General features: G+C 41.7%; 1 protein-coding gene across 4 annotated transcripts in view; it reads left to right on the forward strand.

Annotated features, from left to right (window-relative positions):
- CNST (consortin, connexin sorting protein) overlaps positions 1–8,181 on the forward strand; it is a 72,974-nt gene extending 64,793 nt beyond the window's left edge. For all 4 annotated transcript variants that reach the window (XM_053302391.1, XM_053302382.1, XM_053302362.1 and 1 more), the window contains one exon: positions 144–8,181. In XM_053302391.1, coding sequence (XP_053158366.1) covers positions 144–349 — 206 coding nt within the window. In that variant the 3' untranslated portion in view covers positions 350–8,181. The remainder of the gene's footprint in view (positions 1–143) is intronic.
- Positions 8,182–23,408: the final 15,227 nt, after the last annotated feature.

The following is a 23,408-nucleotide window of genomic DNA, read 5'->3' on the forward strand; positions in this document are numbered from 1 at the left end:
ATGGGGTGATAATGATATTATGTTGGCACTTATGTGGCCCTTCCCAACTCAGGAAATGACACAGTGCAGACATTCCTCGCTAATTTCACTAAACTATTACCTGTGATTTCATCAGCCGTGTGTCATGTATCTTGTATTCACAGAGGAAGTTGGAGGTGGCTCCTGTATTCTGCTGATCTTGCTGTGCATAGCAACTGTATTCCTTAGTGTTGGAGGAACTGCCCTGTACTGCACATTTGGAGATGCAGAATCCCCAGTGTGTACTGAATTTGCAGCCAATATGGACTTTTATTGTACTCGAATGCTGCAGAGTATAGAGGAACTTAAGCAGTGGATTTCCTTCTCATAGAGGATATGAATACGAACATCTTGTTGACAGCTCACGGACACTTACTGAAGAGTGCGAGAGATACTGCAAGCTTCTTAAAACATGGCACTTTCAAATAGTGACATGAGGTGCTGTGTCATAAGAAGGTCTGCTTTCCAGAAATCAGAAGTGAATACGTGGAATTCATGTTAAATTATCATGAAGTGGCATGAGAGACTGATAAACTTGAATGTCCTGATGTTCACCTTTTTTGGCAGTTGGAACAGCCATCTATCCAACAACCTTGGAAAATGAAGAAAAAAGTGACAGTTCCTACCCTACAGTTTTCAGGCCCCACATAATCATATGCAATTTATGTAAAAGTGCAAGACTGTTGATTTTTCCCAGCTCTCTGTGCAAAAATGTTGTCTCCAACTATCATGCAATAAGGCCATGCTTTATGGGAAAGTACCTTATTTTTAAAGTCTTAATGTCTGTCTTGATTTTTAATTGTCCTAGTGAGTTATGTAACTTGATTGGAGTGGTGCAGCAGAAATTGGAGCCCTCAGTCTAGGTGTTAATTAGCCTTCCATTTAATTAAGTAGCAGCCATAATGGGTAATGCATCCAGTCCTCCATATACAGCCATGGCAAACAATGTGGAGTTTTTAGATGCTTGTAAAGTTTTTAAAAAATTAATTAAAAAAAGATTCACTCACTAAACAGAACAAATAAGACACATCAATAAGTTTTATTGCCAATAATAAATTATACAATGCACATCACTTATAAAGGGCCATCTTGCATGTTACAAGGTGTACACCTCTGACGTTTTAAGCTTGCATCTAAAAAGAAGTGTGAATGTAAAACATGTTTGCAAACACAAGCATCATACAGGTAGAGTTATCAGGGAGCTGTTATTGAGGTACAGTTACCAGGGAGCTGTTATTGGCTAAAGGACCCCATTGAGTTTACACTCAGTGGCAAACTTCTGAGGAAAGTGGGTTTCCTCTGTGTAATGTTACATAGGTATTAGCCATTGAGCCTAGAATTTAACCATTGCACCTAGACTACGATATTCAGAGGCACAGTTTAATAAAATTGGGCAAATTTCTGTTTTAAGTATGTTATTTGTAGGGAATAAAGATAATCCCATTTATCCTCCCCCTCCACAGTGTCCATCATGAAGTCTGGTAACTTTGTCAAGTATCCATTGTCGGACTCCTAAACTTTTGTCTGATTCCCTAAACTAGGGCTGGCTCCTAGATCCAAATAAATTTGTCAAGGTCTGTCTTATTGGTTTCTAATAAAAGTGGACTGTACCCAAAACTAGAAGCAAATTAAGATAGAAGTTGAGATGCATGTATGCAATAGATTTATGTTGGTCCAAATTATGAAGGGAAAACTAAATTCTGAAAAATCATTCATTTGAATAAAGATATAAACTTGTCCATTTAATACCTGAAATACATGCCACAAATTAAGTGAAAAGATGTGGTTGTTGGCTTTGCTCTGTGGAACCAATATTTAATAGGAACAATCCCAGTTATTCAGTTGCCCAAACCCTACTCAGCCATTCAAAATAATGCCCTCAACAAGCTTACAAGTGCCAAAAGCGGGTTGGAAACCCCACCCTGGTACATCATTTACCTCCATCATGCTGCTCACAGAAACTATAGTATTTGTCTACAGAAGGAAGCGCCATAACCACAACAGCAGGCACTTCTGTGATCTGCAGTCTGAATTGCCCCAGACTGCTGATCACAGAAGTACTATAGATAAATGCCACTGTAACCATGAGCAGTACATGGTGGGGTAGAAACATGCTGGGGTAGGACTTCCAACCCACTTTGGTGCTTGTCACCGTGTACAAGGCTGTTTTTCCTGAATAGGGCTACAGTCACTTTCAGATGTAGGGCTAAAGTTCTTTCTCCTTCACAGTCATATTATAGATTGTTTCCTTCCATTTCTGTAGTTGCTCATTTCTTTAGTTGTTTAGCCCAGCATTGCTGAACTCTCCAAAAAGTCTTAAATGTTAGAATAAAAAAGGATTACACACAGGCACAATAGAAATTAATGAAGTACAGAATACCAGCAGCTGAAAATGACATCGTGACATTTTTGTGTTTATTTCCTTAATCTTTAGGGAATGCCCCCCCATATGATCTAAATATCTTGTAGACACATGGCACACGGCACTGGGGCCTCATGATCACCTTGTGTGAACTTATCTGCCTGAGGACTTTCCCACCCCTCCCTGCATCTGCAGGGAAGAAGATCAATAGTCAGAACTGTCTTTTTGGGCCTCCTGTCATTACTGATCTTCTCCCTAGGGTTCCCTGAAATGGTTTGAAATACTGCTTTAGGGAAGGCACAGCAGATTCCATTATTTCCCTTTGTACTTTATTTCTGCAGTCATTACATGTGAAAGACATAAGAAGGAAACTGGAAGCATAGGAAGCTGCCATGTACTAAGTCAGACCATTGGTCCATCTAGTACAGTACAGTCTAGACATAAGACATGTCTTATGCAAACCTTCTCTTAAAGATGTCTGTCCAATATTTTCTCAGTTTCAAAAATGGACTCTCATGTGGCATGAAAGGCTGCTGTTCAGGAAACACAAGCTCAAAGCCCATTGGGCAAAACTAGTGAAAAACTGGTAGTATGTTTCATTGGATCCAAGCCAATATATTTATATTTATATTATTTTATTTTTTATTTATATCCCGTTCCTCCTTCAAGGAGCCCAGTTCAGTGTACATGGTTATGTTGATCCTCACATCAATCCTGTGAGGTTAGGCTGAGAGACGCACGACTAGCCCATAGTCACCCAGTGAGTTTCATGGCTGAACGGGGATTTGAACTCAAGTCTCCCTGGTCCTAGTCCAACACTCTAACCACTACACCATACTTGAAGTTGCATGAAGAAACATTCAAGTTAAATATTGGGTAGCTCTCATGATGAGTTCAGCAGTGAAGCAAGTGTAAAGGTGGAATTTCATTCTAGGATGTTTTCAAAGAAGATAATTTATAGTAAGGCATGGTGATCTGTTTAAAAAGAAAGAGTCTGGTCTGTGCCTGGATAATAGACCACCTGGGAATCTGTGTATGCAGCTTTGAGTTCCATGATGGAAGAAAGGTGGGATATAAATGGAATAAATAATCCCACTGAGTGTGTTCAGTGCCCTGTGTGCACCTAAAATAACTCTTTGAATTTTGTCCTTGATGGATAGGACAGTTCTGCTGCTTCTTTCTGACATACTTTTAAGTGTTTGAAAATAGTTCTAATGCACTGCCCCATCTTCCTTTTTTTAAAAATAGCATTACATATATCCAATTCCTTCAGCCTCTCCCCCCATGTTACTTTTCTTTTGAGACTTTCATCCTCTTTATAAGGCTTCTCTTGAATCCTTATCCTCAATACTTAGCCTTCTCCAAAAACAAAATGAAGGGCCTTACAGCTATTCTGTAAAGGCGGTCTAGAAATTGAATTAATAATAATAGTAGTAGTAATAAGAATAATACTTTACTGGGAACAGCCTATATTCTGCAACGCTATCTATAATAATAACAGCAACAACATTGATAATAAAATTCAGCCATCCCAGGTCCTTGGGAAGGACTGGATGTCTGGATAAAACAAACCAGTCAATAACACCTGTCTGTGTAAACAATAATAATAATAATAATAATAATAATAATAATAATAATAATAATAATAAATTAATAATAATAAATATAAGAGAGTACTCCAGCTGTGGTCTTCACAGAACTGATTGCAGCGTTGTTATAACCACAATTAACAAACATTTGTGGCCCAGTTTATCAACATGATAAGTTTTGGCTTTCTAGTAGTAGCAATCCCTTCCTAATTTTTCTATTTACAAATTTTAATCCCAAGTAGTTACTAACAATACTGTCTGACATCCTGAGTACTGAAGCATGCATGTAAGCAGCGGCTTTGTGCATGCAGTGGGATTGCCCCTGAAGCCCCATTACTTCCCGTATCCATGCATGTTTCCACAACTGAGCTACCCACTTCTCCCAAAACCCTCTGTCACAGCCAGAAACACAACGTGTTTCTGCTGTGACAGAGGGTTTTGAGAACACAGGAGGGCACTCTGGGAGATGTGCCCACTGGCACAAAAACAGACACGTAAGAGAACTGACAGAGCTGCCGGGGTGGACCTGCTGCAAGAGCAAAGCTGCTGTTTAGACGCATGCTTTGGTAGACAGGATGTCAACCACTGAATCTATCTCAGACCATACCCTGGCCTTCATTCAAACTAGTGTTGCATTAGCATAATGTTGTTGTGCTAACACAAGAACATAGCACAATGACATTGTGCAAAGCACATCTGTTTCTCACTAGTTCTGCAGTGGAAGATGTTAAGTGGGGCAGCGTCACAGACTACCACAACTTTGGGCAGCTCCCCATAGCGCTAACACAACAGTAGTCTGGATATCAGTCCCTGCTTGGAACCTCTTGCCTACACAAGCATTATTCATTAAGGGTGTTGTTTTTTAATGTCCATTGTATGGTGACTCCTTCTAGTCCACACTTCCCAAGCTTTCCGAAGAGAATGTTTTGTGGGACTAGGGAAGATAAAAATCAATATATGCCCATTGCAAATCATTTATACTTTATTACTACAATATGAAGACACATGTTAACTCTTAAAAACAAACAATAATTTTAATTATTACACAAATTATACACATTATTACATACTTTGAGCAGATAAATCCTGAATTCCCTCACTATCAGGTAGAAAGAACCACACATAACAACAAAAAATATATTTGGACTGCAAAACCAGAATATCATTGCTATTTCTTCTACTGTTGGATACTGGTGAAATTAAGGGCTGGGTACTTCTGTGTCTTCAGCACTCCATGCACTCCACTGAAGATGTTACATACTTACTAGTGCTATATGATGCAATGTATACAGATATTTAGGCCTCTGCTGTGCAGCAAACAAATAATTTAGCAGGTTAAGTGAAATTATAAAGGTAATATTCTGAATTAAAACATTAAAAGGGCAAAAAAAATTGCATTTGCATTGAATAGTGAACATTTTGTGAATCCGTAGCAAATATGTAGCAATCTTATGTGGCCCTTTCCCCCAGAAAAATGGCATTGATACACTGGTGGCAGCTGTTCCAGACTGTCTGCTAGGTGGCCAGCATTGGACAGCTAAACCCTTTTCCATCTCTGTGACAAGGAAAGACAATGGACCACACTTAGCACACAACTACCCCTCTTGGTGTTTTCTCCTTCTCTGTTTAATTAATTGCCAGGGGTGTATCTTGGATTGCATCTCTTCCTCCTCACTCTTTCCCCACCCACTGCTGCTTCCTGCAAGTTTGAAGTTTGGATCTTTGACTAATTCACTTTTTTACCTTGGGCACATCAATCCCACATACTTGCATGGACACATCTGCCTGCAATGTTGACCTAGCATTTTACTTGTAGTGTTATGCTAGCATAGCTATTGATATGTTTCAGCCCAAGGCTAGGACCCAAAGAGTGCACTGGCTGTGCAAGAATGTTTCCATATGCCTTTTAGAGCTTTTCTGTTCCAGCACTAGAGATTGCTCTTGTCTTGAAGCTTCCCAGAGGGTGGGACGTAGTGTTGGTAGAATGGAAGTAGCTTTCAAAATTGGGGACTTTGAAGGTTCTCCCATGTGATCTTTTGGATTCTAGCCTAAGGATGTGTGCTGGCAGAGCAAGTCTTGCAGTGGGGTAGATAATTGGCAACTCAAGATGTTTTGCTTGTGATGAACAAACTTTTGTTCTGTCTAAACACAGTTGTCCATGTGCACTCCAAAAGCCTTTTGTGTTACACTATAGCAATGCTTGAACACCCTTGAAAGAGGGGCATGAATTTAAAAATGTTACTGGCTGGTTCAGAACATCACTTTTGTCTGCCCTTGTTTAATTAGCTTGATTTGTAAATTTCATATTCTTTTATTTTGTAATTTTATGATGGAGTGTTGATGAGCATGCATTTGTTAGCTATAATGTTGTATTTATGATTACCCTGTAGGTAGTATGTGTTTGATTTTGTAATCTTGAGTTTGGTGTTGGATAGAGAATTTGAGTTAATTTTTAAAGCATCAATGGACTTCACCTCCGTTCTAAATGTTTGTGCACCTGATCACCAAAAATGTTGAGAATTATAACTTGAAAATGTTTATTTTTAAAGTATGCTATGTATAGAGATTAAGAAATCTTGTATTTAGGTTAATTTTGGCAGAAGTGAGTTTAAAGTGTGTTTTTTATTGCACATGTAAAAGAGGAATGCGACACAGTTTTAAAATGTCTCACTTTGCACTAGGGTTGCCAGATGCCCCCCGTTTTTAAGAGAGTAATTTTATTTCAGAACATTGCAATTCCATAGAACATAATGGGTCTCCCTTATTTCAGAACACCCCTGTTCCACCAGACTCTAAAGAACAGGCATCACAGCAGAGTGTCCCTTTATTTTTGATATGGTAATCCTAACCCAATATTATCTTAAATAAGGTTACCCTGCTGCCACAAAATTCATGCAACAGCTTTCAAATTACCCACTGTTGAGGCACAGGTAACTAGAGCTGGTGCTATTTCAGAGCAGTCTTGATTTGTGCTAATTCATTAGCACTATTCAGAAGCAGTCTAGAATTTTTTTGGCATACCTGCATATACTGCTTCATCTCTCTGCTGAACATGTGATCCTAAATTGTAGCTAGATATTCCAGTCTGTTCATATATCAAATTAAAATGTTGGTGGTACTAATTATTGTTTGACATGATAGTTCACATGCTTTGTGGTGGCTTTTCAAATGATTGACTGTATAACTAATATTTGCTATACCTGACCTTCTAAAATAATGTTATCGTCTGTTTCTGTGATATCTTGGGTCCTGATTCTGCAAAGCATTTTTAGCAAGTCCAACAGACTTGAAAGGGAATGCTCATATGTAAACCTGTGCTGGTTCAGGCTCTAAATATGGAATCTGAGTGAAATGAAAAGAGTCAATGTTAGTATTACTTTTCTATTTGAAAATGCTGTATAGATTCTCATTCTAAGCAACACTGCAAATTACCATAAAACAGAGATAAACTAGAAGGAAGAGAAGAGTTTCCCCTGCTCTTCCATCATAATTCATTTGTGCAAAAGTTGTTGGGCTATAAGCCATTTCACATAGTTGTTTCCTCCTGGGTTGGGTGTGGCTGGATGTTGCATGGAAAATAACATGGGGAGACAAGAAAGCTAGGACATTATCATTGTGATGTCCCAGATTATACTGTTGGCAAGTGATATATAAAACTTTTCAATAAATCTATATCTATAAATAATTGGCTTGATATTAAGCCATATTTATTTGATAAAAACAAAAATGACTGATTCTGTTTATAAGGCACATTCCTTACAATCACTGCCTTTCAGTCACTACTGTTGCAGAATATATTTACACATGTGTGTGTGCATAGGTGGATGCACAATCAATTACTGCCAACACTGGGAATGGCTTGTTGAGCTTTTTCAGTGAAGAACGAATGAGAATCCTAAAGCCAAATTAGGAATACAGTGTTTTTTGTGAATACAGCTAGCACACATTCTTATAAACATAGTAAAAGGGCTGTTACACTCCTAAAAATAAGAAAACATGATAATTTAGTTATGCTGTAGTCAATTCGAAGTAATTAATATTTGTGGTAAATCTTAGCCTCTGTTTTCAAGAGGAGGAAATTACTATTTGAAACCATCAACCAAGCTTGTGATTTCTAAACGTAACAAACAAAAATAAAGTGTCGCTGAAAAAATGCATGAAGTATGTTGAGTGCTGTGATTAATAAAGGATGTAGACCTTTTAAAAAAGCTACTCTGGATGATGACAAAATCTCAATGTTTTCAAAAAAGTATTTAAGGGAATAAGTATTTACTATTTTACAGTGGTTTGAGGAAGTTTGTCCTGAATCCTTACTCCCTCGGCTATGCTGGGTACTCAGCTGGTCTCCATGTCAATTTCTGAAGTGGAGTGAGACCTTAAACCTGGTGTCTGTAGGCTGACATTAGGCAGTGCTCTGGAAAGTGGCTTCTCCCCTTCTTTCCTTTTGGTAGATCCTTGTCTACAAGAATGTTTGCCTCAAGTATTTTCTTCTCTTTTAAGGAAACAATTTTTTCACACAAACAGAGAAATGGCACATAGTTACTTACCCTACTACACAGGCAAACCTTATTTTTCTTTCTAGTGGGGAGACATTCCCAAAGAGAATACAGTTGGCTGGTGATGACCATTCTGAAAAGAGTATGGATTTAGTCTGTCCCAGGTGGTGTGGTTGCCCAGCCGAGCATGATGATGCTTAATTTGCAGGGTAGTGGGACCCTCCAAAGACCTTTAGGTCCAGACTCCAAAATTACCTAGGTGCAGCTCTGTTGGAAGTCCTTCCCTCCTTTTTTTCTATTCCCGATGTGTTGGTGCTGCATCCTTTTCTCCCCCCACCCTTTGTTCCTAGCTCAAGACTCATGACTTCTTATCACAACTCACCAAGGTTTCCATTTTTGTTTGTGAAATATTAGAGGGAAGTATTAATTACTCCCAAGTAAAGAGCTTCATGTTAGGGAGAAAGGTTCTTGCCTAGTCTCTGCAAAGTGATCTTTGGCCTGGTCTACAAATGCAGCAGAATACGGTGATAAAGTCTGGAGGCTGAACAATGAATCATACCACTTTAGGCTTTAGAGACGGAGAGGGAAGCAAAAAGAAAGTTTCAAAATGTATTTAAAGCCTGGCTTTACTCCTCTGCTGGCTTCCAAGGAAGAGTTCTGGCTGTGCTGCTGGCTGTGCCCTGCTGGCTTTGTTGCTGTGCCTTGCCTGGAAGTTTTTCAAATGGGGCTTTTAAAGCCCTTTAACTCACATCTCCTCTGGAATAGAGTGGGAGTTTTCACATATTGGCCAGATTTACCCCCGAATTCCCTGTGAGTTATCGGGGAGCAGTTCACACACAATTTGGGTTTTTCACTGTGTGTTAGAGTGTAGCCCGATTTATATCCAGGGTAAAAAAATCCATTATTTGCGTCGTTTTTTGGGGGGACAACTTCAAGTTTGCAGTTAAGCTTCCCAGTAAACTCATGGTAAGGCCTGCTCTGTGTAAAAGTCCCTGCTGCTTTTGCTGAGGACACTGTGGACCGCCTGCTTTCTGGACCCCTGCCCTACTGCTGCTTTCTGGATCTGGACCCGTGACCCCTCTGGATTGCCTTGCTGTGTGCTCTTTGAAAGCCCAAGTATATATCTGCAAGGTTTCCCCACCCCAATTCCCCACCCCAAGGTTTCCCCACCCCAACCCCAAAGTTGGAAGTAAACAATGGTGAGGCATTTCCTGTGCAGAAGCCGACCTGCTTCTTCCTTCCTCAGCAAGGCTTGTTCTTCCTCAACAAGGGGAAGGGAAAGGCGGAGCTGGTTGTGCTTGCTCTGTAAGCAAACTTGCATAAACGAAATGAAGCTTGAGCAAGGGATTTTTCCCACCTCACTGCAGCTGCCTAAGAAACCCAAAAATCTCATAGAAGATCCTTTGGCCTGTTTTGCAGGAAATCTCCTCTCCCATTTCAACCCCTCTAAGCCACATTCCAGACCATTCCCAACAGTTCCCCAGCCTCGAGGAGTGGCTTTTCATGGGGCACAGAGAACTGCATCAGGGAAGTGTAATGGAAACAATTCCTTGAGGTCATTCACAAAATCAAAAACTGTGTTCTACTTAGTTTTGGGAGCTGTGTGTGCTCCCAGTTTTTAGTTGTGTGGAAGCAAGGTAGGAGGAACACCTGGGTGGCATTTCCTCTTACCTTGCTTCCATCACTTCTACCCAGATTTTCCTCTTACCTTGCTTCCACAAAACCGAAAATTGGAACACACTCAGCTCACAAACCCAGGTAGAACGCAATACACACGACCTAGCAGGCAGGCAGGTGGGAGGGCGGCTCCACAAAGCTTGCCTTCCCTCCAGACATTTGTTTTTCGGTTGGTGAGACCTTTTGGTGAAACGCTATGCACTCCCACATGATCAGCCCCTTGGAGCAGGGCAGGTCGCTCTGACTCATTGTCCTGACCTCAGGAATCTCACAATGTACTATGCACTGAGCACAGTGCATTGGGGGATTCCCCCAGAGTACTGACACACGATCTTCGGCAGCTGGCCCTCAACCTCAGCTAGAGTCTGGCTTCAGTGCAGGGTTTGGCACCAAGACACTGCTGGGATCTGCATGGATCCTAGCAGTTCTCATAGGCAGCCAAGCCCAGGCTTGGCTGCTCGTGAGAACAGCCTCCTTGTGTGAATGTCAGATCTGATAGTTTTGACACAAGAAAGATAATTTCTGCATGCATGAAATGTGCATGTATTGTAGTAGGAGAGGCATTCACTGCTGTCTTAGAGGCATTCATTGCTATGTAAGATAAAAGGGAGAATTCCTCTTTCAAGATTATACTTGCCATCTGTAGGCTTTAGTAGTACTGTACTTGTAATAATACTAATATATTTCTTTAAAATCCTGCTTCCCCCAGCTGACCTCCAGACTAGTGTTGTGCTATCACAAGAGTACAAATGCAAGGTAGTTCTGCAAATATGGGAACTTCTGTTCCAGAATGCACTTGTGCAAAAATCTGACACATCCTGCTTCATGATCTTTGTTGTGCAAGCGCTACCAGCTGTGCAGAATCCTAGAGCACCGCAACTTGGTGTGCCTCCACAAACTTCTCAAGTGCTCATTTCTCTCTTTGTGCTAGTGGAACACTAGACTGGATGTCAGTCTTTTTTTCTTTTTTTTTTAAAGAGCTAAACATTCTAGATCAGATCTGGAGCACTGTTCCCTCTAAGGCGTGCGCACGTGTGCGCATGCACAAGTTTTTGGATGTCTGATCAGTTCATTTTAGATCCCGCTCAGGTTGAATGAGGAAGGCCCCATTCTGAATGCAGGTGCACACAGACACTGCCTTGATACTGCCGCCCAGAACAACACTTATTCCGCACAGAGATGAAAAAAGTTAGAGGGGCCACTGATCTGGAGACTTTACTAGTTTTCCTCTCAGTAGCTCCCATCAATTTATACAGTTCCTTCCAAATGCAAAATTATTACTGGGAAACCTACAACTAATAAAGAAGACACAATGACTGAGTCTTTACTTCTCTCATTGTTACACACACACACACACACACACACTTGAAGAAAACAGGGAGACTATTTCTCTTGCTTTTGTCCCCTTCCAAGTAGCATCATTATCAAGACGCTGGCAGAAATTATACCGTCTGGAAGTCACACACAACCCCTTTATATATTTTTGTATACCTACAAGCTTTGTTAGAATCCTGAGAACCCCAGCTTTTGGTTTTAAGCTTGTAGACCTCATGGTAGCAGAGCTAATGCTGTGCCAAAAGTTGCTAACTGGTTGTAGGATTGGACATAAGTCACAAGAAGCCCAGATTCATTCTAAGTGTTCGCTTCTATTGTTTCTGTGCAAGCACACAGTTAAGTTGTCCCCTGTCCAGCTCCTGCTGAAAAAAACAACTCAACCCCTCCACTGTTATTTTTTCAGTCAGAAAAAGTCCGCTTTTTAAAAACCAAAAGCTGGTGTTCTCAGGATTCTAACAAAGGGTGTAGGTATACAAAAATACATAAGGGGGTTGTGTGTGACTTCCAGACGGTATAATTTCTGCCAGCGTCTTGATAATGATGCTACTTGGAAGAGGACAAAAGCAAGAGAAATAGTCTCCCTGTTTTCTTCAAGTGTGTGTGTGTGTGTGTGTGTGTGTAACAATGAGAGAAGTAAAGACTCAATCATTGTGTCTTCTTTATGAGTTCAAGTTTTCCCAGTAATAATTTTGCATTTAGAAGGAACTGTATAAATTGCCACTGGAAGATGTGAAGATCGTCACTGATTAGTACCTACTGCCACCATGTGGTGATTGTTATATAAGGACTAGTATTTTTAAGCCCGTTATAATAACGGGCGCTAGCCTTCCCCCCCCCCTTTAATAGTTCTTCCTTTCTTTTGGTTTTTTTCTTTTCTTTTTTCTCCTTTTCTATTTGTTGTTTTTCTCCCTTTGTTCTTCACTTTTATCTCTCTTATTTTCCCTTCCTCCCTCTTTGTTTATTTTGTTCTTTTCTTTCCCTTCTCTCTCTTCTCTCTTATTCCTTCTTTATTTCTTTTCTTTTTTCTATTGTTCTGTCTCCCTCCCTCATTCCTTGTTTTCTCTCTCACTGTCTGTCGAAAAAGATACGGCCGCCCAGACACGGGTGGCCATGTTGGCCAAATTATCTGAAGTGCCCCTAATGATTCCCGCAGCGGCCACCGCCAGCGACCGTCCGCCCGCCCTCCCAGCTGCCCCAGTCCGCCTTTTCTGGCCCTATGGGCGGCCATGTTTGCCTAATTGCTGTCCTGAATGTTCTAAATAATTGCTGCCGCGGCCACCGACCGCCCTCCCACCCTCCCAGATGCCCAAGTCCTCCTTTTCGCCCCCCCCAACTGATTAAGGGCCAAATCGGCCCTTGCAATTGTCCCTGCGGCCGACGACGACGACCACCCGTCTGCCCTCCCAACTGCCGAGTCCTCCTCTGCCCCGGCCCACGTCATTCAGGCGATAGAAGTCCATATTTTGAGAAGAAGAAAGGAGTTCGCAAGCAGAGCTCCTCTCTCTGAAAAGCCTCTTCTTGATCTGGCGCTTAGGGCGCAAAGGACGCCTATTGCATCCTTTGTGTCCATAGCACCAGTTCCGGCAGTGACTTTGCACAGAGAGGAGCTCTGTTTGCGAGCTCCTCTCTCCTTCACAAAATATGGATTTTTATCGCCCGACTGACGCGGGCCTAATAGGGTAAGGAGGAATCGGGCAGCTGGGAGGGCGGTCGGTGGCGGCGGCTGTGGGGGCAATTGCATGGGCCGATTTGGCCCTTAATCATGTGGGGGGGTTGAAAAGGAGGACTCGGGCAGCTTGGAGGGCAGGTGGGTGGCCGTCGCCGGCAGCCGCGGCAGCAATTATTAAAAACAAACGGGACAACAATTTAGCAAACATGGCCGCCTGTGGGGCTGGGAGAGGAGGACTTGGGCAGCTGGGAGGACAGGTGGGCGGGCGGCCGCGGCGGCCGCTGCGGGAATTGTTAGGGGCACTTCAGATAATTTGGCCAACATGGTCGCCCGTGTCTGGGCGGCCGTATCTTTCTCGGCAGTTCTGGGCATGCGCTCCGTGCATGCCCAGAACTGCCAAGAAAGACACGGGTGGCACGGTCACACACTCAAGGGTTTTATTATAGAGGATGCACACAGCAGCAATCTTTGTGCATGACATAGCATGACGATGAGTAGGCAGCTAAATAATAATTAAAAAGTTTTACATTGGAGGCAGGACTTGTCCACAAGGCAGACCTAGATGGTCGCTTAGGGCACCAATTACTGCGGGGGGGGGGGCATAAACAGTACCAGAATATAGATTTGCCAATTATCCATGCTCTCCCTATTGTATTACACCCCTGAAGTACTGCACAGTGGTGTAATAATTAGATATATAATACTGAACCCTGCTCCCCAAAGGGCCTGTACATTCTGCACCCCAAAATAAACAGTCATCTTTGTCCATTGCACCTCAGCTCACAATAAAGAGTTCATCTCATAAGCAGCTATCCCTATCTTGAACATGAATTGCTTGCCTCAACATTCATTTCCAGAAAGAAATAGATTGGATTTCCAAATTAACAGCAGGATCTTTTAATTTCTGAAGTGTTAACAGTTTTGCCCCCATAATGAATTGGGAACTCTCTCTACTGTATCCTCAAACCAGCAAGAGTTAGTCATTTGCTGGTCATCCATGTGGGCTGGCCATTTGGCCTCGCAAATGAGCAGTCTGTGCAGCTTAAGTTAAAGCTCGGGTTCTCAGCTGGATGAGGCTCCAAGAGCAATCTTCGCTTAAAGGTAAAGTGTGCTATCAAGTCGATTTCGAGGCGCCCACAGAGCCCTGTGGTTGTCTTTTGTAGAATACAGGAGGGGTTTACCATTGTCTCCTCCCACACAGTATGAGATTATGCCTTTCAGCATCTTCCTATATCGCTGCTGCCCGATATAGTACGAGCGGGGATTCGAACCAGCAACCTTCTGCTTGTTAGTCAAGCATTTTCCCACTGTGCTTAGGGTGCCAAAAACCATAGGGCCAGCCCTGATTGGAGGACTATAGGAAACAACAAGCAACTCCTGAGTAGGCTGATGGAACTGCCAAACAGTGGACAAACTAAACAAAATAAGTGAATTAACATATAAGACTTTGCAACATTATACTGTATTACCATATTCTTTTTTTGTGTGTGTGTGCATAGTGATCTACTACTGAGATCTCAGCAATCCATTTAAAGTTGTGTGCACCTTACTGACTGATTTAGATGGATTTTCTAGTTTTATCCTTTTGCAGCTTGTATTACATTTAAAACCCACATTTCTTCTAAAATGGAACTCAAGGTGATGGTGAACATAAGATTCCCTGACAATCTCCTGTCCAGGCAGTGACCATAAGAATTTCCTAGATTCAGCAAAGTTGCTGCATCATATGCATTTAGACCATATCCTTGGTCCAAATAAAGTAAATAAAGTGTGCCATTGAGTCGGTGTCAGCTCCTGGCAACCACAGAACCCTGTGGTTGTCTTTGGTAGAATATAGGAGGGGTTTACCATTGTCTCTTCCTGAGCAGTATGAGAGGACGCCTTTCAGTATCTTCCTATATCACTGCTTGCTGCCCGATTTAGGTGTTTAGCGGGGATTCGAACTGTCAACCTCTGGCTTGCTAGTCAAGTCATTTACCCGCTGTGACATTAGGTGGCTAAGCAGCACTTCAATTCTGAAATGAGAGGTGCCTGCCAAGGCTTAGTTTTTCACAAAAGCGATAACTATGAAGTTGGGCAATCGGCCCCGGTCTTACACAGTCTTTCAAGCACTAGACACATTTTGTTGAATACTAAAACAAACAAAAAAGTGGCTTTCCTTTATGGACCATCCCTTGTAAAAAGCTACACTGCAGCAGCTCCCATACAATCGGCATCATGCCATTGTCTGCTATGTAGATTGTACTTGGGGGTGTGTGATTTAAGTTAGGGAAGCAGCACAGAGAGAAAGGATTAAACTTTTCTCCCTCAGAGTCATGACTCCAATCTGAATAAGGCCTTGCTGTTAATGAAAGAATAGGGCCATAGCTGAGTGAAAGAGCATCTGCTTAGCATGCAGAAAGTCCTGGGTCCAACCCCTGGCATTGTCAGGTAGTCTCCTCCTCACTGCAGGCCCTGAGCCTCCTGAAAAGTCCATCCTGAGGCTCCATTTATAGAAGGCATTTTCCCTTATTTCCAATGATTTCTCACCGCAGCCCCTTATGTCACATCCCACACCGTTCTCAAAGGCCGCCTGGCCCTCAGAAGGAGTTCTTGGAGCCTGCAACGGAGAGGAAGTGTAAAGAAAGGTTTGTTCTGCTCGTGTGAGCCTGGATCCAACTCATGTCAGTCTAGACCCAATGTTATAATCATACTGCACAGTGTAATAATATATTGAGACTGCTTTGACTCAATATATCTGTTTAAACCAATACTTCCATTGCAGTCATTTTCTGCCAGCTTGGAAGCATCACTGGACAGCTGCCATATATTTTGATGTACTGTCAAAATGGCAAGCATTGCTAATGACTCTTAACCGTAACAACTACTGGCCATTTGAAGGTCAATAATAGTTCATGTTTTAGAACTAGAACATATAACTTTCCCAGCCATATGGTAATATATACGATGAACTGACAATTGCAATTTCTATGGCCTGTGAACCAATGTAATTACAGATCGGTCTAGTTGCAGATGATCCATTTATTCTGGTAAATGTCAAAGGCAACAGGTGTTTTAAAGTGGGCAACTAGGAAGAGCATTCATAGAGTAAAGCGAGTTGTTGCAGTATATATACATGTTTCAAATGTAAGACAAAAAATGAGATCTTGCCACTACCTATCTGCTGTAATAAAAACAGAAATTGCATTTGTAACCAAATTTGTTTCCTATGTAGTTTAGAATTGGCTTTTTGCCTTATAAAGAGATTGCATGCTATTTACCCAAGCATCAAGAAATATGCTTATTTATTACAGCAGTTATTTATATCTAGATAGAGTCTACTGAAAAAAAGCAACAATCTTCAGCATTACTACATAGTTGAGTTCCTTTTATCGTTGCCAATTTTTGATGTGTTCTCTCTTTGTTTAAGAGTAGGCCCAACAGATTTAACCCCTGCTTCATTTATAATAACAAAAAGTAACAAATTCCTACTGGAATCTTTTATTACAGGGCATTTAAAGAGAAACCTTGGCTTCAACAACTGAGTACTGCAAGAACCCTAGCCAAAAAGAACATATGCAAACCCGTGTTCTGACTTGACCATTTGTAATGAGCATTTCCAGGAAACAACCCATCTTGGGGGCGGGGAATGTGTATTTAGATATTGTGCTGCATTCACTGAGATTTCCATGCTTTTTCTTGTTTCTATCCACCACCACTGAAATAACATTCAGAGACTGTTAACAAAGGTATGTTATTCACTTTCAAAAAGTAATATACAAAGTGTAACTGAATATTTTAGACTCTAAAGCAATTTGAGATAAATTTACATCAAATTACATTGGGCTTTTTCAGTAGTGGCCCCCTGCTTTTGGAATGGCTTCCTAGAGGGGCTTAATTAGTCTCCTTCTTTCATTAGCTTTAAAAAGGACTTTAAAACCTTCCTTAAATACTGACTATAATAGGGTGTCTTTTTTTAATCACTAGTCCAAACTGCTGATTTATCTCATTTTATCTTATCTTATTTGCTAATTTATCGCTGGTTTTAGCATGTCATTATTGTATTGTGTTTTAATTTTGGGGGGGTCTTTTATTGGTTTATTGTAAATGTGTTTTGTAGATTATTTAAGATATTTATATCCCATTGCTGCTCAGGGCCACTTACAATAATTTGGTAAACAAACTATTCTTGTCTGCATACACAAAAATCTCTCTGTAGCCAGAGGTTCTCAGGTGAAAAGTCTCACACCTGCTATAAACATCAGATGTGTCATTGTGAGGGCAATAGAAATCGAATAAATAATAAATAAATAAAATAAATATCACCCAGCTATAAATCTGATGTTATTGAAAATGACTTTGAGAATTGTTATGGTTAAAAGGGGGGATATAAAAAAAGTTAGTGTGCTGTAGTCAAAGTAGGGTTGCCAACTAGGGACTTTTATAGAGGATATGTGACTATTTGGGGGACAAAAAAAACTTATTTCCCGCATTAAGAGGAATAGAGACTATTTTGGGGATCAAACAACTTTTTATTTTTATTTTTATTTTTTGCATTTGTTCTAGTGCAACAAATTTGCATTTTTTGTAGTTTTGGGGAGCACCTGGAACATTTTGTTGGCTCAGAGCTTGTTGCTCTCATGAGCAGCATCACCTCCTTTGTCTCCTCCCCCTGCCAGCATCCTACTGACCATCCAACCAATGAGGAAGCCAGAGTGGAGGTTCTGCTTCCATGGAAGGTAACAGAGCCTCGTGATGCAACAGCACCGATAGGTGGACCTGGCAGGCGCAGCTTGGTGGTGGTGGCAGTGAGAAGGCAGCAGTTAGCTAACTAACTTTAATCTCTTCTATATTTCTTGGGAAGAGCAACTGGCCCTATCCAAGCTCAGCAAAATACCTGTTCAATGCCTGTTGCTGATGTTACCTTACATTTACCTTGCATTTCTTTTTAGATCGAGAACCCTTTTGGTGTTGGGAATTCTCTCTGGTAAGAGAAACCCTTTTTCATTATAGCAGAGTGCACAGAGGCACAACACAGCGGAATTTAGTTAGGCATGTGTGTATGCTGAGAGTAAAGTAACTTGGAGCCAGTTCATAGTTTTCAAATCAATGTAAATGGTATTTATTAGAGAACTCCATTCTAGATAGGAAAGTGAGGAGATGGGTTCTCTAATCAAGCTAGCTAGCTGGATGCAGATGGATTCTGCATCTCTGCACACATGGTGCAGGGGAGAGGAGCTTGCATGTTGCAAGGTAGAAGGAAGGGAAGAGAAGGGAGAGATGAAAGAAGTGGCTGGAAGGAAGGAAGTCCCTAAGATTAGCAATCTACATATCAAAGGGATAGTGTCAGAGCAGTAGAGAAAGGCTGGCCAATGTCTTGACCTCTCTAGCCCTCTGACTCACTAGTCTGTCCTCCTATGTCATTGAGACAAGAGACAGCGCATAGTCCTTCACTTCCAACATTTGGAACAGTGGGACATCTTATTATTTATTTTTCCTTTGAAAACCACTGTGAAACCTGCAATATTGTTATGTATTTACTGTTTAACTCTGTAAAACAAGCTAGCGAGTGGGAGACCATGCACACACTGCTGCACCAGCATGCAAAGAGGCTGGCTTGGTAGCTAGCTGGCTGCCCTGCCTTGAGCCAAGAGGTGAAGTTGCTGGCCTGGCTGGGGAGACCAGGCTGGGTAACCCATGGTGGAGGAGGACAGAGGACTGTGTGTATGGTAAACCTAACCAGGAGATGAATTAACGGTTAAGAAACATGGGCCTTGAGAACTCTGTACCTAGACAGCAGACGGAGCAGACATACAGCTCACCTGGTCATCAACTTCACAGTGATGAGCTGTATTTATTTTCAAATCATCCAATTTTTATCAAAATATGCACATATAATGGCTTGGGTCCAGGGTGCTTAGAGGGCACATTCTCTGTCATGAACCCTGTCACCTATTAAGATCATCTGGAGAGGTCCAGTTACAGTTGCCGCCAACTCATTAGATGGTGGGACCGGGCCTTTTCTGTGGCTGCCCCAAGGTTTTGGAATATGCCCCTGTTGAAATAAGAGCATCTCCTTCTCTGTTTGTTTTTAGGAGGACTCTGAAGATGTACCTGTTTTCCCAGGCTTTTAATTGAAATTGAAATTTTAATGTTTGTACTCGTCAAGATTTTTTATCTGTTTTATTATTTTAATGGTTGTTTATTATTTTTATAATTGTTATGTTTTACCGCCTGGAGATTTCTACCAGTGGATGTTTTACTGCTTGTATACCTCCTGGAGATTTCTATATCAGTCAGTTTAGAAATATGATAGATAGATAGATAGATAGATAGATAGATAGATAGATAGATAGAATAAAATATCACTAAACATATGCAAATTTTATTCAAAGTGGAGGCTTTTTGGATACTTCGGGGGCGGTGAAAAGTGTTCTCTATTAGGGATGTGCATGAACCTGTTCAGAGGCCCTTTTACGGGCCTCCGAACAGGTTCGAACACAGGGCCAGTTTGAAGTGCGATGCTGGCGAGGGTGCCGCTTTAAGGGCAAGGGAAGGTGCACTTACCGCTCCCACTGCTTTCCCCCCGCCAGCACTCATTACCGGTAAAAACATTTGGGGCAGCAGCATACCTCCCTGCCGCCCCTTCCCTCTCCTTGGCCGGAAGTGGCCGGATGTCCCGGGTGCGTGTGCGCACGACATGTGCGGGCGCAGGCAAACACGTGCACAACAGACGGGCGTGCATGTGCAAGCAACATGTGCACGCACACACAGGTCTTCTAGCCACTTCTGGCCAAGGAGGAGGAAGGGGCAGCAGGGAGGTACGTTGCGGCCCCGAAGGTTTTTACTGGTAACGAGCGCTGGAGGGGGGAAAGCGGTGGGAGGGGTAAGTGCACCCTCCCCCGCCAGCGTCGAGCCACCCAGCCTCTGTTCCGTGCACATCCCTATCCTCTATTTCCACGTTTTTGGTGATGGATATTGACTTTTTTTCACCATCTGGACCTCGCAACTCTAAGTCGGGGCCAGGGCCCTCAAAACAACACACCCTTCATAGATAGCTGCTGAGGGCCTAGCACCCTGAAGGCTACTGCTTATGTCTGCCCTGACCCCTAAGGAGGAGTGGGCCCCAGCAACAATGGTGTTTTAGCCAGTGGCTACCACCTGCCATGTCCCCACGCCGCCCCCACAACATCCCATGTAGAGTTGTGATGCTACATGGGACATTGTAGTGGTGGGGAGGGGATGGATGGCAGGTGGCAACTGCTAGCAAGGACACTGCTGGCTGACTAAGAACTAAAAACATCCATTCTCTCTCAGGCTAAGCTACTTCATAGGGTTGTTGTGAGGAGAAAACAGAGAGTCTGAGCTCTTTGGAGGAAGACTGGAGTATAAATATTGTCAAATAAACAGATAACTAATCCATGGATTATAATATTTAATTGGTAGTGCCTGTGAAAGTGTTTGCTATTAATCTGGATTAATTTCCCCCCTATTAATTGTATATTTCTTTGGATATTTTTCTTTCTTGCTAATTTATGGCCTTCATAGGGCTTCATATAAGAACTTTGGGGTGTGGATATATTGTTTTAGTCAGCTGGATGAAGGTTTGACTTTAATGCTGCTGTGCTAAACTCTTTTAACCTGTTATTTCCATATAGTAGTTTCTATAGCATAATGTATTGTTGTTTGTCACCTTGGACTATGCATTCTGGTAAATAAAAAATGTTGTTTTATTATAATATTCAAGTTTTACAATTAAGAACATAAGAACAGCCCTGCTGGATCAGGTTCAAGGCCCATCTAGTCCAGCATCCTGTTATATCTGGGGAAAGTGGGGGTGGGGTCAACCATTGCCACTTCTCCACTGCACCAGTGCAGTCAACTGGGAAGTTATTTTAGGTTGCTATCTTGCTGCACTGGTGCATCCTTGCTCTGTATGTCAACCAAGTTTGTAAATGAAGCCTGTTTTATTTAGAGTGTATCCTATATATTACAGTGGATCAGCCCTTTCTGTAAAAAAAAAAATTGCATTGTATCTTTTGATATGTGTCTCTTTTATCATTTCCCAGGAAAACTTAATGTTAGCAGTGAGACAGTTCAGCATGGAATAGAGGGATTAACATACCTTCTCACGGAGAGCTCAAAACTCATAGTAAGGGTAACCTGGAGTGCTTTGTTCTTTGAAAATCATGTTTCTGTAAGCTGCTGTGAAAGCCCTGTTAGAGGAAAATTAGGATAGTAAGTATACATATTTAATGATGCAGGCAAACACACAGGATGGCTTTTCCTGGAATTAAAAAAATAAAATAAAATAAAGGTCTAAGTTCTGCAGTATGTGGTATCTCAGATGAAAGCTCAGAAAAATTATCTGTGAATTACGATGCTTTAGTCAGCCACCATGTGGATTTTCCACCTTTTCTACCAGTTCATACTCTGTGGCTGTAACAGCAGTTTAATCTTCATGGGTTAATGGATATCTCCATGTTGTGCAAAACTTCACCTGCTTTTGGTTCTATTGGAGGCCAGGCCAGTTTTTTCCTGGTCAGCTTGCACCTCTGCTGCTTCTATGATTATTACTGTCCAGAGGCATAACTAGGGAAAATGGCGCCCGGGGCAAGCACTGAAATTGCGCCCCCCCCCCCGCGCCCCTGACCCTTGTTATTTTTAAATTTTTATTCTTAAAACCTATATTTACACAGGCAGTATTATATACAGCATTTTTGATGTACGCCTCAAGATCTGTAGAAATCTAGTATTCCAAGGGCAGTTTCTGTTCTCTGCAAAACAGCTCTCCTGCAACAAATAAATAAAACAGGGTCATGCATGCACAACTCACAATCCTGTAAATGGTTTAAATTAAATAAACTCACCCAGCACACGTGTTCATGCCAGCCACTCCTCACAATGTAATCTGTAATAAAAAGGGCCATCTTGTTCATGATTTGCTGGCTCACCGCAGGACATAGACGTTTTGTAAGACTTTTTGTAAGCAAACCACCGAACAGAAAAATAGTTAAAAATCTGCCCTTATTGATTTTCCCATCTGCAAATTCTGCAGCCATCATGGATGTGAAATAGTTCTCAATATCTAGCAAACTGTTAGGGTGAAGAGAGTCCATGTGGGGGCTTAGTTCGGCCTCCATTTTAAGTAGCAAGGGGCCTATCCCTTCCGGTTCTGGTTTTCCACAGGCCTGGCGAATACAACCCATAGCAAGAGAATAAACATGCCGATATTCCATCTTGGCGCCCGTTTAGGTTCTGATTGGGGAGGATATGTCTGAGCATGTCCCTGACTGGGTATTTTGTATATATTCAACAGCACTCACCAAAAACAAAGAAAAAACACCACCAAAGAGGATGAGCATTAGGGATGATGAAATGAGCACGCTCGTGATCTCTGAAGATAAGGGTATGGTTATATTCTACTCTCCCCAGCCCATTTTTTAGGGGTTGTTTTAAAATGTTATGAATATATATACATGACTGATTTATATTTAATGTTCTACAGCAGTGATTCTCAAACTTGGGTCCTCAGGTGTTATTGGACTTCAACTCCCATAATCCCCAGCCTCAGTGACCTTTGGTTGGGGATTATGAGAGTTGAAGTCCAATAACACCTGAGGACCCAAGTTTGAGAATCACTGTTCTACAGAAACTGTTGTTCAAGCACCTCAGCCTGGGAGAGCCACTTTTTCGCTCTCAAAGGGTTCGGACCCATGTCTCATCCCAAAGGATGAGGTTCTCACATCACAGGCTGTTAGAAACACAGTATCTGGTAAATTACATTTTTAAAATTTAAAATAAAATCTAGATGAGTAGTGTTTTGAAGGGTTTTCTGAGTAAGAACATCTCTCTCTCTCTATTTTTATTGTAGAAGGCATAGGGCAGAGAACTGATGATAACATAGGTAAGAACAGGGCTTCCCCCCCCCCAAATCTCTCTGTAATATCTCATTCTAAAATTCAACAAAATGTGTATTATTTCTCTGTGTAAACCACCCTAAGCAATTTTTTATTATTTATTTATTTTTGGAAGGGGGGGTATAGAAATAGAATTATTATTAGTTATGGTTAATACATGCCTATGTTGTTCACAGTGGACCTGACAAATACCCAGGATGGGTTGCGGAATCTGACTGAGAGTGCTCTAGAGGGTAAAATAGCTTTTATTTTTTAAAAGCATCCCTGCAAATGTATACGCCGTGTGGAAACCTCAGACTAATTCTATCTAACCCCCCCTTTTTTACCCCTACAGAAGAGCCTGAACCAGCTCCCACACATCTA

This window comes from Hemicordylus capensis, chromosome 1, assembly GCF_027244095.1.
Source record: "Hemicordylus capensis ecotype Gifberg chromosome 1, rHemCap1.1.pri, whole genome shotgun sequence".
NCBI classification, from domain to species: domain Eukaryota; kingdom Metazoa; phylum Chordata; class Lepidosauria; order Squamata; family Cordylidae; genus Hemicordylus; species Hemicordylus capensis.